The sequence below is a fragment of the Lithobates pipiens genome, unplaced genomic scaffold (genome assembly GCF_037356315.1).
Source record: "Lithobates pipiens isolate NorthernLeopardFrog02 unplaced genomic scaffold, aLitPip1_a1.2 Scaffold_18, whole genome shotgun sequence".
Classification (NCBI taxonomy): domain Eukaryota; kingdom Metazoa; phylum Chordata; class Amphibia; order Anura; family Ranidae; genus Lithobates; species Lithobates pipiens.
In genome coordinates, this window is record NW_027507758.1 from 340,936,534 (window position 1) to 340,954,930 (window position 18,397).

General features: G+C 41.2%; 1 protein-coding gene across 1 annotated transcript in view; it reads right to left on the bottom strand.

The window, feature by feature from the left end:
• The window catches only part of DDX43 (DEAD-box helicase 43), a 433,112-nt gene that overhangs the window by 339,291 nt on the left and 75,424 nt on the right, over positions 1-18,397 (bottom strand). The window contains exons 4-6 of the mRNA XM_077490306.1: positions 13,466-13,588; positions 4,886-4,967; positions 3,515-3,671 (exon numbers count right to left, since the gene is read on the bottom strand). Of these exons, the coding sequence (XP_077346432.1) occupies positions 3,515-3,671; positions 4,886-4,967; positions 13,466-13,588 (362 nt within the window). The remainder of the gene's footprint in view (positions 1-3,514; positions 3,672-4,885; positions 4,968-13,465; positions 13,589-18,397) is intronic.

Here is an 18,397-nt window from a genome sequence, read left to right on the forward strand (position 1 = left end):
ATGCGTTTTCTTCAAAATTGTCGCTCTATTTTTGTTTATAGCGCAAAAAATAAAACCGCAGAGGTGATCAAATACCACCAAAACAAAGCTCTATTTGTGGGAAAAAAAAAAAAAAAAAAGACATAAATTTTGTTTGGGAGACACGTCGCACGACCGCGCAATTGTCAGTTAAAAGCAACGTAGTGCCAAATCGCAAAAAGTGGCCTGGTCTGAAAGTGGTTAAAAAGGGACCTCTAATGGTTCTCTTTTAGTGAGCTGTGGGCATAAGCTCCATAAAATGTTGCTGGTTGGGCCTTTGTTGCTTCTAAAGTGCCATACACACTATCATATTTTCTGCTGATTTTTGTCTTCAGATTTAGTAAAACCATGTAGTTCAAGGGCCTGCCTGATTGCATACAAATTGAAACGCCTAAGGTTTGACCTCATATGGTTTTGGTAAATCTGAAGGGGGGGGGGGGGAGAGAATTCCGCAGAAAATCTGATGGGGTGTATGGGGCTTAAGTTTTCATTCTGTTAAACCGGTTTTGCCTTTTTGGAGCCATTTAAAGTGTAAGTTCACCCTAACAGAAAATGAGTAAAGTGAATTTACACTGCGCCCCATCCCCTGCAGTCCCACAATCCCCCGCTGTCAGACACCGGGCTACCGATTCACCGGTCTGGGGCATTCGAATTGGTCAGAGCATCAGATGGACAGTGCTGTCCAATCAGATCCCGCCTAGCCCGTACTTTCAAGGCTAGAGAGAAAACCAGGAGGATTTAATATACTCGGACTGGTAAATTCATCTTACAGATTTTCAGGTGCATGTACCCTTTAATACAAAAGTGCACATGCTGCCAAGTGTTGGAATAATGTTAGTATTGCAGGCTCCTTATACCATATGTATTTAAATGGGTATATAGATGTTGGGGGGGGGGGGGGGGGTTTACATCAAAATAACTATTGCCCAACACGTTTGACACCATCTGAACCAAACAAGTTTATCTTGGTCTCAGACCACAGGACATGGTTCCAGTACTCCATGTCCTTAGTCTGCTCATCTTCAGCAAAATGTTTGCAGGCTTTCTTGTGCATCATCTTTAGAAAAGGCTTCCTTCTGGTACAACAGCCATACAGACCAATTTGATGCAGTGTATGGTGTATTTACAAAAATGTGAGGGATACAGTACTGCAAGCGTTATTGAGTTTTGTATTTATTTTGGATTGGCATATAGTCACGCTATTTTCCTATATAGCCTAGATTTTTGGCCAAATAGTCGTCTCTGCCTTCCGTTAATCCGTCACCTTGTTGTCTGCCCGCTCAGGGAATTTCCTGCATGTTAGCCACGTTTACATAATCGAGGTGTGGACTACTGGTTTTAATTAAAAAGGTTTATTTATACGTTTTATAGTAGCAGATGGTGTTAATGATTCTCTTCTCATTTAGTGACCACTGCAACCTTGCTCTGTGTCCTGAAGAAGCAAATCAGCAAACGCTGTGACCCATGAGGACTTCTCTCCACAGAGTACTAATGTCATTATAACCAGTAGTGGACCAAAATTTGTAACTGTAGTGAATAAGTGCAGTTGGTGTCCATTTTGTACAGGGAAATAAATGGGTCTTTGTGATTTTTTTTTTTTTTTGAGTGCTTGCCGTGTAAAAGGTTTAGTTTTATACTAAAATTATGCATGCTCCTTTTTGTCCCAGTACATTCCACTTTTTTTGGGGGGGGTTATTATATCATATGGATGTGGCACTGAAGTGGTCTTGTAGATTTATGTATAATGTCACATTAACAAACACCCCAACTTTTCCTGGAGAAGCGGGAATTGGCCTGACAAACGCATTGAAATCCGATATCCTACCTCGCTTGTTTCAACAACATCCAATATTGTTTAAATTTACCCACATGTGTTTGGGGTACACGAGCATGCCACATACACACAATATCTCTCTCTCCAAATTTTTAACAGATACAATTTTTTTTGTTCTATATTGGTCCTGTATATGAATATACCCAAACCCAGACTTGCTCCTTACAGTCCACATGGACAACCTTGGCTGCTGGCTACCACAGCCTGTCTACTCTGTCAAAAGTATAAAAAAATAAAAATAAAAAAATGCGCTTTACCAAGCAAAGCAAAAAGCTTTCCTAAATCCATGCAGGCAAACCAGCAGTGATGAAATATCAAAGAAAGGTTGATTTCAGGAGACAATGTATGCAGTCCTTTTTTGGACAAAAATTGCACAGAAATAGAAGGCAAGTTTGAGTGCAGCTTACACGTTTTATATAGATTAGTCCTGTAGTACTGTTAGGATTTTCATGATATTGTACAATTTTGAGGATGTGGTACTAGAGCTGCATGATTCTGGCTAAAATGAGAATCACAATTTTTTTACTTAGAAGATAGATCACGATTCTCGCGGCGTAACATCTTACACATTAAAACAAAAATTTTTTGCTAACTTTACTGTTTAATTAGTGAAGTGTATTTTTTCCCCAAACAATTGCATTTGAAAGACTGCTGGGCAAACACGGTGTGAGATAAAATATTGCAGCAATTGCCATTTTAATATAATATATATAAAATTTTTATTTATTAATGTTTGGGTGGTCCAAGTAATTTTCTAGCAAAAAATATTGATTTATATTAAGAAGTGTCAGAAAAAGATTTAGACTTTAAGTGGTTAAACTTCCTGCATTTACACATGGTTGAAAGCTTGGCAGACTGCCCAAATTATTTGTTTACACAAGAAGTTCTATGCCTTTGATCTAAGAAGTTACAATGTTTCATGCAAGTTCTAAACTTGGCAGATTGCTGGGGATGCTTTATTTTGACAGCCGAGTGAGCAGATAATCTCTCCACTTGTTTATATGAAAGAATCGCCTATTCTCAGTGGGAGAGATTGTCAGAGGAGAGAATCGAGATCGCGGTTTTATAACTATTAATCGCGCAGCTCTATGTGGTACCCTAGTTGAAGATACAAAAATGGTATGGCTACCCCTTTTGTTTAGACTTCGCTTTAACTAATCTGTATTTAAATGGAGGTCCAACCTAAAGTGGACCTTCCGCTCATTGGAATCCTCCCCTCCCTCCGGCGCCACAATTGGCACCTTTCAGGGGGGAGGGGGGTGCAGGTACCTGTACAGTACAGGTATCTGCACCCACTTCCGGGATAGCTCTCTGCGGAAAGGGGCGTAAATTACGCCCCTTTCCGAAAGTCCCCCGCTACCTGCTGGGAAACGCACAGATCCCAGAGGCAGCGGGTCCATCCTTATTGCGCAGCGCGACTCGCGCATACGCAGTAGGGAACCGGGAAACGAAGCCGAAAGGCTCCACTTCCTGATTCCCATACCTAAGATGGCGGCGGCAGCACCCGAGAGACGATCGAGAGATCGGCTTCGGGTGCCGACATCGCGGGCGCGCTGGGCGGGTAAGTGTCCTTATTTTAAAAGTCAGCAGCTGCAGTATTTGTAGCTGCTGGCTTTTTAAAAAAAAAAAAAAAAAAACACGGCGGAACTCCCGCTTTAATACCTGAATCGGGGAAGGTCGTTCAAATCCAGCATTTTTTATTGCAGTCATAACTTCTGGGAAAGGAAGAAATGCTTCTTGAAAAGTGCGGATGGGGTTTGGGATTGGCCTTTTTCCACCATCTTTCAAGTCTTTACAAATAATGTTATTATTTTCTTTCCTATAAAAAAATAAAATAAAAATGACCAAACAAAATATTAGACACCACTTACAGATGCATAACCTCTCTCTAATCCTAAACAAGAAAATATATAAACAAATTATATAAAAAAAACACAAATATACAGAACTTTAAAAGTACCTTAAACACTTTAATTTAGTCACTCCTCCTATATTTAATGCCAGGCTAACAAAGAAAACGAATGCAGCTCTGTACTAATGAATCAATAAAAACACAACTAATGGAATTACCGGAATTTGACTTGGTATCAGCCTTTTACAATTCCCAGGACAGCAACAATCTGCAGTGACAAATCTGAGTGTTGCTGCTACAGGAAGAGTGTAGCACACATTGAACATGTGCACTTTTTGAAAAAGAATGTAGCTGACAAGCTTGGGGGGGAAATAACATGGCATTCAGGTATTTGACCTAAATGAGATTTCTTCAGAGCAGAGTGCAATTACATCTACTGGGACTCCTTGACTGCATAGATGGTTCTATGCAAAAAGTGAACTAACCCCTTAAAGAAATACGCCACCCTACCCATAAGACAGCGACAGAGCAGCAAACTTAGCTCACTTTGCTACTGCCTTCATGGGATTGATTTACTAAAGGCAAGTGCAGTTGGCTACAGAGCTCAGTAAATGAGGGGAAACTATCGAGTTCCATCATTCAAGAAAGTGCAAGCAAAAATGCATCTTTTTCCTTTGCACGTGATTGGATATTCTTTGTAAAGCGAAGCTTTACCTCATTTACTAGGCTCTGAAGCAACTGCAGTCTAATTTTCCTTTAGTAAATCAACCCCCTTGGGGGACTGATGCATACAGCCTAGCTATTGGGGGCTGTTCCTTGTTTATATTAAAAAATGTATAATATATATATATATATATATATTCACTATACTATGTTTTATGTATTTTATATGTTTTGGGCACAGGGTAAGTTTGAAGAGGAAACTGTCTAAAGCCTTTTCTCAGATTGCTCATTAAAAAATAAAGAAAAGACCATGAGGACACAAGGTGAGCTACACACCATATACTAAAAAAAAAAAAAAAAAAAACACCCAAACGCTCCCCCCCCATATATACACACACACACACACACACACACACACAACCTGTACAAATGTACATAACCTTTGTTTTTATTTCTTATGTATTCAAGTCCTATTTTTTCTAAGGCTAATAGAAACTCCTCATTCTGCCCAGGTTTACCTCCATTTTGCCACTTCTTCTTCAGTCATTGAGGCTACACTTGGAGATTCTTTATAGAAAGCCTTTTCAATTGGAGGCATATCTTTAAAAAAAAGAAAAAGATTATAAAAAAAAAAAAAAAAAAGTTATTTTATGGTTGTGCTAAGATTTATATATATATGCAATATATTAAAAACACACACATAAGCAACTCTTCCTCTATAGAAACGCCTCTGGTTTTTCATTTCAGGTAAATAATGGATTCCAAGCAGAAGCAATGCGTCATTGACGAGTTCTTGACAAAGGAGGAGTGCAGGCTGTACAACATCCACAAAAGGCTACAGAATGTTTACAGAGATGACACCATTGACGAGCAATGGACAGAGATAAATGCAGAAGTTTAAAGATGGGAAAACCAGAATGGAGAACAAATCACTCAGTGGGAGACCATTAAATGTCAGACAGCCTCCTCAAAATCTTGTTCGAGGAAAAATCCTTGTAAAATATTGGCGAATGCACGTCAGACCACTAGAGCAAAGACCCATCTCACATGTTTTAAGAAGGACGATACCCTAGTTAAAACATTTCTAGATGATCGCTCAGACATTTCAAGCGTACTACATAGGCCTATATAACTTGCCCTTACAATCGTCGCAAGAGACCAAACAGGTTAATTCAACAATACTTGGCATCCTCAGGAATGCAAACTCTTTATGACGACATATAGGCAGAGTTAGAATGACCAATCACATCAGATGAATTCTTGGCAGCATTTAAAAACATGAAACCGGGCAAAGCTCTGGGCCCAGATGGGTTTACGCTCTCATACTACAAGAGGTTTGCGACTATTTTGTTATTTTCTTTATCTTCACAGTCCGTGTGGGCATGCAACTCCTTGAGACTGGCATGATATTCCCAACGTTGGGTTGCAGGCGCATGTCATGGCGATTCCCAAAGAGTGCAGGGACCCAGCCCAATGTGTCAGCTATAGGCCACTCCCTGAATGTCAACCTAAAAGTTTTCACCAAGATCCAAGCGAACAGGTTGTTCCCTCATATCCCCTTTAGTTAGTTCACTTTGACCAGGCAGGGCAGGGACAATACGCAGTGAGTTGACGCAATTCACTATGCCCAGTCGACTCATTCTCCCTAGATGCAGAGAAGGCATACGACAGGGTGGATTGGATGTTCCTTGCACTCCACAATGGAGCATGTAGGACTGGGATTCGGTGTTTAGATGCGTTATACTCAAAGCCATCTGCTCGGGTGAAAGTTAACGTTTTATCAGATGCTTCTCATATATGCAACGGAACACGCCAAGGCTGTCCACTTTCTCTCCCGATTTTCATACTAACCCTAGAGCCCTTCTTGAAAACCATTAGAGCCCAACCAGACATTAAAGCAGTAGTAAACCCGGAATTTTTTTTATTTTATTTTTTTTAACCACTTCCCGACCAGCGCACGACGATGTACGTCGACAGAATGGCACGGGCAGGCATATTGGCGTACATGTACGTCCAATATTCGATGCCGCCGTGCCATCGGGAGCGCGCCGGCGGCGGCGCGCTCCCGCGCTGGTCGGGACCCCCGTGAGTCCGGTCGCGGGACCCGCGGACTCGATCGCCGCAGGCATCCCCGCGATCGTCTCACGGAGCGGCCGAATGGAGGAAATCCTGTGTAAACAACCATTTTTCCATTCTGCCTAGCAACTAGTGACGCTGATCTCTGCTCCATGTGATTGGAGCAGAGATCAGTGTACACTAAATGAAAGCCCAACCCCCCCACAGTTAGTAACACACCCCTAGGAACACTTAACCCCTACACTGCCACCCACTGGTTAACCCTTTCACTGCCAGTGTCATTTACACAGGAATCACTGCATTTATATAGCAGTGATTACTGTATAAATGACAATGGTCCCAAAAATGTGTCAAAAATGTCCGATAGGTCCCCCACAATGTCGCAGTCAAAAAAAAAAAAAAAAAAAAAAAAAAAAAAAATCGCAGATCGCCGCCATTACTAGTAAAAAAAAAATATATATTAATAAAAATGCTATAAAACTATCCCTATTTTGTAAACGCTATAACTTTTGCGCAAACCAATCAATCGCTTATTGCGATTTTTTTTACCAAAAATATGTAGAAGAATACGTATCGGCCTAAACTGAGGGAAAAAAATGTTTTTTTATATATTTTTGGGGGATATTTATTATTACAAAAAGTAAAAAATAATGCGTTTTTTTCAAAATTATCGCTCTATTTTTGTTTATAGCGCAAAAAATAAAACCCGCAGGGGTGATCAAATACCACCAAAAGAAAGCTCTATTTGTGGGAAAAAAAAGGACGTCAATTTTGTTTGGGAGCCACATCGCACGACCGCGCAATTGTCAGTTAAAGCGACGCAGTGCCGAATCGCAAAAAGTGGTCTGGTCTTTGACCAGCAAATTGGTCCGGTCTGAAAGTGGTTAAACCTGCAAAGCAAAAGGCATAATGAGCTAGTATGCGCCGCATACTAGCTCATTATGAAATACTTACCTTAGAACGAGGCCCCGACATCTGGCCCGATCTACGCCGAGGGAGCTGACATGCTCCCTCTGCGTTTCTTCCGGGTATCGCGGCTCCGGAGCCGAGATATCGTCACTCCCGCGCATGCGAGTGGGAGATTTCATTCCGGCCGGCCGGCCACTGCCGGATTTTCAGGCCGAGAATCCCCTGTGCGCATGCGCCGCTGCAGTCAGCGGCGCATATCGAGGGGAATATCTCCTAAACCGTACAGGTTTAGGAGATATTTTTTTTACCTACGGGTAAGCCTTATTATAGGCTTTCCTGTAGGTAAAAAAGTTAAAAATTTGAGTATACAACCACTTTAAAGGGATCACAACAAAGTCAAAACACCCACAAAGTTGCGGCCTATGCAGATTTTATTTTCTTCATTACATCTCCCTCGGTCTCACTTCCCTCCCTCTTTGCAGAACTCAGCAACTATAGTCGGTTGTCCAATTATAAAATGATTTACAGTAAATCAGAAGTGATGGGGGTTAAACCATCAGCCGCGACCCAACAGCAAATGAACCAATTGTTTAAATTTAAGTGGACAAATTCACACATACGATACCTGGGAACAAACATTCCCTGCAACCTTCGTAGGATCTTTGAATTATATAGAATGCTCAAATCAGACGACCTACGTTGGGATAAGGAGACTAACCTGGTTTGGCCGCTCGCACATTAAAGATGAATGTAATGCCAAGATGAATTTACCTTTTTTAAACGCTGCCTCTAAAACTCCCAAAGAGTTACTTGAACGAGTTCAGGTGGTTTACACTTTTGTTTGGGTGGGTAAAATGCTGCGAGTACGCATCCCATTTAACCAGAAAAATGGATTGAGGTGTACAAAGCGGAACCCAAACTATTGGTTGATCTAGAACAGGTTTCTTCAAACTATGGCCCTCCAGTTGTTCAGAAACTACAATTCCCATCGTGCCTAGTCATGTCTGTGAAAGTCAAGAGTTTTACAATGCCTCATGGGACGAGTAGTTCTGCAACAGCTGGGGGCCGAAGTTTGAACATCCCTGATCTCAGCCCTGGCGGGATTACACTTGTCTCCTCGACAGGGCTGTCCCAAGAGGTTTACTTTACAGCCTGCGGTTAGAGCAACTTTACAAGTAGTGAAACCCCTTTTTAGGACCATGCCTATTCTTTCGCCTGAACCAGAGTCCCCTCACTCCAATATTGGAATCGTATGAGTTTTTGCCAGGCCTAACAGACTCACAGTAAAACAAGAGGCTTCTGTCTAGTAGTGAGGTCGAGACCAGATTTCACAACGAGCTTGACTTTGTTCAAAGGGCACAACTAAATGCACACCACCAGTCACTACCTGCAGACCGCCAAACCCTATGTCAGCCAACTCCTCTTGAGCAGATTTGTGTGGAGGCCAATCAGCTTCCGCACGCATTACATTATTACACTAACAGGTAGAGTTGTCAAACAACCTTTCTACAACAATGAGAAACCGATATCAAAATACGTTTTTCTCAGCCTCAGAAAAACATGAGAATACTTTGTTTACAAAACGTGATTAGCTAGCTGATGGGATGGAGGGTATAAGCTCCTTACAAGGTAGTATAGAACTCCAGCCAAATTGCATAAAATGTACACACAGATCCCAAATACTTGTTGGCGCTGTGAAGAGTCTGTGGGGACCCTTCTGCACATTTTTTGGGAATGCCCAAAATTAAAAAATGTTTGCACTGATGTACAATCAACCATTAAAACGTTGAACGAAGTTTCACTCAAGCAGAATTCGGCAGCATACCTCTTAAATGATAACCCAGCTTCAACCAAAAAAAACTAAGAATTCATTGCCGAGGCATTTATTTGTTTACAGCGATAGAGCCTGTATTCTGCCTTTGTGGAAAAGTACCCGTTCCCCTACAATTTCACATTGGAAGACGAGAAGCACGGATATCCAAGTTAAGGAAAAATAAAACCATGACATTAAAAAGGAGCTAGATGGCAAATACTGGCAGATCCGGACTCCCCATTTCTTCTATAAGGATTAGGCACTACTGGCATCACAGCCAATGGAGCACACTGTGGAGTGAACGAGTCAGGGAAATTTCCCTGACCCATCTTACCTGCGCCCCCCCCTCCCCCTTCTCTCTCTGGCTCTCTTATCTTTTTCTGTTCTTATTCATGAGACCGGACCTTTCCACCGCTCTAATGAAGTAATGCTCTTCAAAAAACAAGCAAATTCCCTAACAGGATTTTCTGATACCCCTGATCAAGCATCCAGACTTACGGATTGGGGTACAAGGCTGACTTTGTTGTTTTTGCATACTTGCCAGTTGCTATGTGTGTTGAATACTAATGATGTCAATTAGTATCTTGAGCTGCTTTTTGCCTTGTATACCTTAACTATTTTTGATGATGGTTTTTGTATAATTCATCAAGAACTCAATGACAACACTTTGCTTCTGCTTGGAATCCATTTATTACCTGCAATGAAAAATAAGAGCAGAGGTTAATGTAGAGAGGAAGACGTCCTCTACCAACATGTGAAATGTGCTGCTGGAGGGTTTTTACTTTTCCTGGAGTTCAGCTATAAGGTTTGCTGAGATAAACAAAAAGGGCTTACTTACCTTTCCTGGAGAAAATGTAACTCGGGCTCCCTTTAACGCTGGCCACAAGTCTAAAGGCCATGGTATTTGATTACGTGATCCATGATGAAGAATAAAAATTTGATTGGCTGGCCCTTACCTTAAGAAAAGATCACATGAGCAAATAGCTAGATCTTTAGAAAAGGGCCAACACGGAAGATAGCCTCTGGCAGAATTTTCTCCAGGTAATGTATTCAGCCTGCCTTTATTGATCCATGCTATGAATACTGTCAACATAGGGCTAACATTTAAATACAAGGAGAGAAAGCGATCAAACTAGGTAGCTGCGAACCTACTATTAGACTGGGACATATTTGGGAACATCAGTGGATGGAAATGGCACCACAACCAAATAAATGGCATAAAAATAAACACACACGTGACTTTTGAGGTGTTGCCACTGAAAAGCCAAAAATATGCAATTAAAAGTCTGTTCTAATTTTTCCAAACTGTATAAAAGATAAGAATGCAGGTATAAAAATTACAAGTTTACATCAAGATGTTAAATGTATACACCACCACTTAGTGGCCAATCTATACCTGTAATATTATTTTGACCATCATCACATACTATGAGTATCGCCTCTGGTCTATATCATAATATCGTATAAAGTACCATCATCCAGAAATTGTAGTAGGAAGGAAAAGGAAGAGGAAAAGGCTTAAATGGAAATACCGGGTAGTCGCTCACACCAACCCCATATGTGGTTCCATTCAGCCATATAATGAATTGGACTATACCGGTACTTGGTAATGGAAAAACACTAATGAAATTTAAAATCAATATAATTTTAATAAAAGGTACAAAACAGTAATGAAATATCACTTGAAGTACAATAATATGCACATCACAGTTGGAGTATTCCTGACGGGTTCTGCATAGGGAACATTCAACCGTAAAGGGTGCACAACAAATTTCCTCGACTAGTTTCGCGGGAAAAGGCCCGCTTCCTCAGGAGGATATCTATATAAAGTATCACAAACATTAGATAATACATACATATACATATATAAGCAATACAGTTATCATAATGTTATTCATTTTACATACACAAATTCCCTATATGTTTAAAAAGGAGATCAGCTCACCCCACTTCAAGGAACAGGCTGCAGGCAGAGAGATCCATAAAGTCCCCCCACGGTGAACATGGGGGATTGGTAAAAGCCGGCTCTGGGTAGATAAGGTTATAATAATTTAGCAAATTAAGTAAGGGTATATCTTTGGTTAAGAAAAGGAGGGAAGGAGGAGGGGGGGGGGGGAGTGGACTTCGTGATAGGTAAATCAGTGAAGTGAGGTGAGGTGGGGGGGGGGGGTAGTTAGGATTGACTTAAGGTCTAGGATAGTGAGTCACGAGAGCCATGTTGAAAAATGGTCCAAGTGACTGCATATAATCCCAGAGGTATAAAGTCAAAAAAAGTGATTAAACCAAAAAGCTTGCATCTAAATATATATGTGAAAATTATTAACAGTCCAACCGTGAATACCAAATAACCAAGTGTATCCATAATTAATTGAACGGTGTTGGGGGGGGGGGGGGGGGGGGGAATAGGGGGTGGGGAGAAAGAAGGAAGGGGGAGGAAAGAAGAGGAGGTTTTGGGGGAACGGGAGGGGAAAGGAAGGGGGGGGGAGGGAAAGAGGAAAGGGGGGGGGGGAAGAGAAGGAAAGGGAAGGGGGGAAAGGAGAGGAAGAAGACCATGGGAAGGAAGGGGGAAAGGGTTTTAGAAAGGGGAAAGAAGTGAGAATAGGGGGAAGGAAGGAAAATATATGGAAACCATCACCAAGCTAAAGATCCTTAATTCCAAACCAGAGAAGAGGAGGCAGGGGGGAAGGGGGGGAAGAAGGGAAAAGGGGGGGGGGGGAAGGGGGGGAAGGAAGGAAAAAAAAAAAAAAAAAAAAAAAAAAAAGGGAGGGGGGGGGGGGGGGAGAGGAAGAAAACCATGGAAAGAAAGGGGGGGAGGGGTTTATTTGGGGAAAGGAAGGAGGTGAAGATAGGGGAAGGAAAGAAAATATATAAAAACCATCACCAAGCTTTTACCAATCCCCCCATGTTCACCGTGGGGGGACTTTATGGATCTCTCTGCCTGCAGCCTGTTTCCTTGAAGTGAGGTGAGCTGATCTCCTTTTTAAACATATAGGGAATTTGTCTATGTAAAATGAACAACATTATAACTGTATTGCCTATATCTTTAAATGTATGTATTATCTAATGTTTGTGATACTTTTATATAGATATCCTCCTGAGGAAGCGGGCTTTTTCCCTCGAAACTAGTCGAGGAAATTTGTTGTGCACCCTTTACGGTTGAATGTTCCCTATGGAGAACCCATCAGGAATACTCCAACTGTGATGTGCATATTATTGTACTTCAAGTGATTTCATTACTGTTTTGTTTTATACCTTTATTAAAATTATATTGATTTTAAATTTCATTAGTGTTTTTCCATTACCAAGTACCGGTATAGTCCAATTCATTATATGGCTGAATGGAACCACATACGGGGTTGGTGTGAGCGACTACCCGGTATTTCCATTTAAGCCTTTTCCTTTAAAACTATTATTTTGACCATGATATTTTACACCAAATCCAATAACCCAAAACGAGTAAATCCGATATCAATACAATGTTTATAAATTAGGTTCTACTATAAGATTAGATTAAACATTAAGGTCCAAGCTCATTTTCATAGTAATACCATAAATTTTGGGCACTTAGGTTGGCATTTAGGCCTCTTGCACCTATTCTCGCGTTTTTGTTCTGCACAATATGTAAATGAGCATTTGCGGTGAGGTGTAAATTATGGACCAAAACTGCAGCTTTCTTAAAAATTAATGTTTTACTGAAGAATGCATGGCTCTCGTTTATGCGACTGTACATAGGCACATTACAATTAGTGGGCTGTATTTTAGCTCAGTTAAAAAAGATGATGCAATGGGAAGCGGAATATGGAGTTCTGAAGGTAGCCAAAATGTGGTTTCTATTTCTGCGGCTGCTTCTTCTGCATTTTCTTATCAGGAAGCATACCTTAAAAAACTTTTTCCAATTTGTAAAAAGTACTCAAAGACCAAAAACTATCAAGTTATGGACCGCTACTTTGTATAAAAATGTTTAGGTTTTAGAGTGCAGTTATACCTGCCGCAGATGGTGGCAAGGAAAAGCGCCCTGAGGCGATACAGTTTGCATAGGTAGCGCTATACAAGTCACTCACTCACCTGTGCACCGATGAGTTCTTGTGCCGAGCTGTGAATTTTCACCCCAAAGCATTTTTAAAAATAAATAGATCATAGATAGTAAGGAATTTTAAAGTAAATTAAGCTCATCATAAAGTTACATTGTTATTTCAACTAGTTTTCAGCATTACTAATTTTAAAACCCTCCAAGCTAAAACTGGCAGAATCAATCCATAGATATCTGAAGAAAAAAAATAAAAATAAATGATTTACATACCAGCCCACTTCATTTCTTCATATTTGGCTTTATTTTCTCGAAGCATACCCCAATTTATTGTAGGCCTTTCCTCAAGTGCTGGCCCAGAAGAACTGGAAGAACCACCATCCCTGTAGCCAAATCCTGAGACAAAAATAAATAAAAATGTAAAATTTGTTTAACTGTCAAACTTAACAAAATCTAAAAATATTACAAAGGTTATCAATAGGTTTGGGTCTAGGAGGTAAACAAAAATTCTGCAGGCAAAATTCTGAAAGGGAAAGAAAAAATAGGATTTTTATAACAGGTTACCTGTAAAAATCCTTTTCTTGGAGTACATCATGTAACACAGAGCACCATAGTAATTATGTGGGTATATAGGCACCTTCAGGTGATGGACACTAGTACACCCTATACAGGATGTTCACTCCCTATAGAACCCATCCTCCTACCAGGAGTAACTCCTTTTTGTAGCAAAGCAATATAGTTAAACCCTAGAAATGAGGGGCAGGACCTCTGTGGCCCATGATGTACACCAAGAAAAGGATTTTTACAGGTAATCGGTTATAAAAATCCTATTCGTTATTTTCCATGATTGTAAATCATGGGACACAAAGCACTATAGTAATTACTATGTGGGATGTCCCATAGCAATGCTATTTGAGGGGAGGGAGAGACAACCTGAAGAGGACCCCCAGACTTGAGGACTTATACTGCTGCCTGCAGCACACTGCACCTGAAGGCGATATCCGCATGTCTCCTTACATCCACCTGATAAAATTTGGTGAATGTATGTACTGAAGACCAAGTTGTGGCCTTACAGATCTGAGCCATGGAGGCCTGAGGACGCACTGCCCAAGAAGCACTAACTGATGTGGTAGAGTGCACTTTGACTTGAAAAGGTGGAATCTTACCCCTTAAATCATAGGTCTGAACTATAGCCTGCTGAATCAACTTTGCGACAGTGGATTTCAACGCTGCCTGTCCTTTCTTAGGACCCTCTGGCAGAATAAATAAGTCAGACTTCTGAATCTGAGCAGTCGTCTTTAAATAGACTTTGACCGCTCTCACCACATCAAGACAATGTAGCGAGTTCCCTGGAACATGGTTTTGGAAAAATGATGGCAGGACAATATCTTGGTTTGGTGAAAACCTGAGACCACTTTTAGCAAAAAAATCTGGACGAGGACGCAACACCACTCTGTCCTCATGAATAATAAAGTATGGCTCTTTACAAGAAAGAGCAGCCAATTCAAAAAGCCTCCATGCTGAGGATATAGCAACCAAGAACACTAGCTTCCTTGTCAGAAGGACTATGGGAATATTCTGCATTGGTTCAAATGGCTGTTTTTGTAACACTGACAAAACTAAGTTCAAGTCCCAAGGGCTCAAAGCTGATTTAACTGGCAGATTAATCCGCATAACCCCTTGCATAAAGCCCCGGACTAAAGTATGTGTAGCAAGCAGTCTTTGAAAGGAGACTGATCAGGCCGAGACTGGGCCCTTAATAGTACTCAAGGCCAACTTCTCTCTACCCCTAATTGTAGAAAGACAATTCTGCCTATGATATAAACGCCAAGGATGCCAACCCTTGGATTCACACCAGGAAACATAAGCCCTCCAGAAGCTGTAATATATAGTTCTGGAAGCTGGCTTCCTTACATTAATCAAGGTAGAGATAACTGACCCGGAAAGCCCATGGGTTTCAATAGCCAAGCTGTTAAATTTAGCGTTCGCAAAGTAGGATGGAATATCAGCCCCTGTGAGAGCAGGTCTGGCTGTAGTGGAAAGAACCATGGATCCTCCACTGTCATCTTTAGGATTTCTGGGCCATGCTGGTGCTACCAGAATTACCAGCTTGATCCTGCAAATAAGTCATGGCAGCAACTGAATAGGGGGGAATGCATAGATCAGTGAGAACTGATCCCATGGGGTCACCAACACATCTGTTTCGCATGCTAGTGGATCCCTTGTCCTGGACATGAAGTTGACTTTGACCAACTTCACGTTAAATATGGACGCTAGAAGTTCTACATCCCGAGTCCCCATCTTTGGCAAACAACCCGAAAAATTTTGGGGTTAAGAGACAATTCCCCCCATGAATAACTGCTGGCGACTCAGGTAGTCCGCCTGCCAATTTTCTACTCCCGGAATGAAGACTGCCAGTAGGCACGGAACATTCCTTTCTGCTCAAATTAGTATATGGTTCAACTCTGTGCTGCAAGACTCCTGGTGCCCCCTTGGTGATTGATATAGGCCACAGCTGTGGCATTGGCGGATTGGATGCCGACAGGACAATCCCTTAAAGTGGATGCAAACCCAATGTCCGCCTTTCTAAACTACTGCCATAGGGGTTATCTAGAAGGATATACATGCCTCCTGCATGTATCTTTACTTGTCAAATGTCTCCCCTCGTCTGCTATGAGACCCGAAAAACTGCAGAGTCTGTGGGTGGGTATGTTGTCTGGAGATCGGTGGATGGAGTCGTGATGTCAGTAGACTCCCCGCCCACCTTTACACTACCCTTGTCAATATGCATATTGTCCTGTGCGTTTTACACTGAACTTCTGCTATGATCTCTAACATCCAGTGAAAAGACAGGAAAGTAACCACATGACTTCAGCATGCCCAATCATGCTGGGGTGGGGGAACATCCAATTCTGACAGAGCAGCAGAAGAAAGGAGTGGAAGGGAATAATGCAAAGATTCCTGTACCCATAAGAAACTAGTACGTCACATCCTCACAGAGGCTCGCCGTCTAGTGGCATTGAATTGGAAAAGGCGCTCACCTCCCTTCCACAGGCCCTGCACGCTATAATTAAGGACATTGAGTTGATGGAAAAAAATGACTGCCAGAGTACAGGATCGATTGGAAGCCCATAATATGGTCTGGGAGCTGTGGCACCTTCGAGAGGACCCTCCCTAAACAGGTAGGACGACAACCTCTTATCCTCCTCTTCCTTCCTGCTACGAGTCCCCGAGCGACTCCTTCAATTACTAAAGCAAGTTAATATGCACTATTGATAACTAAAATAGACGCAAAAATAACGTACAGACAGCTTTGTACTACTTATGCATATCTGTAATGCATTGTACCAAACTATGTCATAAAGTATATAAAAATAAGTTTTTATTTGGAAAAATAAATAAATAATGCATGTCTCTTAGGCTATTGCACGAGATATGTAAAATCACCTGTCACTCACAGCAAGGGGGAGGATTTGACAAAGATTTTCTTTGTCTGTCAAGAATTGACTGAACAATAAAAGATGATTGCTCAGAGATGGATTAACTCTTTGTGGCAAGACGGAGCTCAAATTATAGGAAATCTTATACTCTACATTATGACATCAAAAATAAATAAATATAATTTCGGGTTTACATCCACTTTAACCTGAAAGTCCAGGCCTTCAGAGCCAGACGCAGTGCCCAAAACTCTAGGATGTTGATGGGCATGGCTCTTTCGGTTCTTGACCACTGTCCCTGATAATTTGAAGGATTTTCCTTTCAGCAGGTTCTGGGTTAGTAACCAACTGAGGCTTTGGGACACCCTTGGAGACAGCTGCACTGGCAAGTCTAAAGCTTGACTCGTTTTGTTCCAAGCAGACAGGATACAGTTTTGCAACAGTCTCAAATGGAACTGGGCATAGGGAACTGCTTCGAATGCATCTTTTCCTAAGACCAAGAGGTGCGGGGCTGTCAATGTGCCAGAAAGGTCAGGTAAGGTGGTCCCATCCCTAATAAGTAGACAGAATCCCCCTTTTTTGGGAGACTTTAAAAATGGACCACCAAAAGGTCAATAAAATAAATTTTAATTCATATAACAAAGCAAGAGAAACTTAGACACATGGTAACTAATAAAATAACAAACAGCTATACATAGAAAGCAGGTTACAAAATAACCCCACGTGTTTCCGGTTTGTGTGATTGCAGAACTTTCATCAGGGGTATGGAGAGGAATATATCAAAAACAGTTCTGTAGGGAAAAAAATAAAAAATTACATACATACATACATACCACACCCCCACACACAGTAATTCATATAATAATTATTTAATGTTGGAAAAAACAGCACCAGAAACAAACAAAGGCAAATTACCTCACCAGAGAGCCCCAAATCAGAAGAGGACCCAGAAATTCCGGGAACTCTTCTGATTCGGGGCTCTCTGGTGAGGTAATTTTCCTTTGTTTCTGTTTTTGGTGCTGGTTTTCCCAACATTCCCGATGTGGTTTTGTGGGGATGGTTTTATGTGTCTCCCCGCTCCTAGGGGGGACAGATGAAGTATTACAATCCTGCTACACAGTTGGTTTTATATTTATACATGCTATTTTGTCCATTTTGGAACCTATTTGGGAGATTTTTTTCATTGGACAGCACCATCTTATTCAGGACCCTGCTTCAAAAAGTGTGATCATACGTTGGGGGTCATTATTTGATGCTTCTATTATAAATACACCTTTGTAAAGGTTGGTATTCGACTTTAGTCATTGGATGGGATACATTGGGGACATTATCGTGGGTTATAAATTACTGAATAAAAAAAAAAAAAAAAAAAAAAAACTGTTTGATATATTTCTCTCCATACCCCCGATGAAAGTTCTACAATCGCACAAACTGGAAACGCATCAGTTTTGGGTTATTTTGTGACATGCTTTCTATGTATAGCCGTTTGTTATTTTATTAGAGATACCATGTGTCTGCAAGTTTCTCTTTTTTAAGCTTGGTTATATAAATTAAAATTTTATTGAATTTCGGTGGTATTGGTGGTCCATTTAAAGTCCCCAAAAAAGGGGGGATTCTCTTTGGCCATCTTCTCCTAACACCCTCATGCAAAGGCAAATGGAGGGATCTCCTTTCGACCTAACCATCCGCACCAGCTCTCTTCTTATGAATTTGATTTTTGCCGGAGGCAAGAACACTTTTCTGGGCTGTGTCTATGATCAGGCCCAAA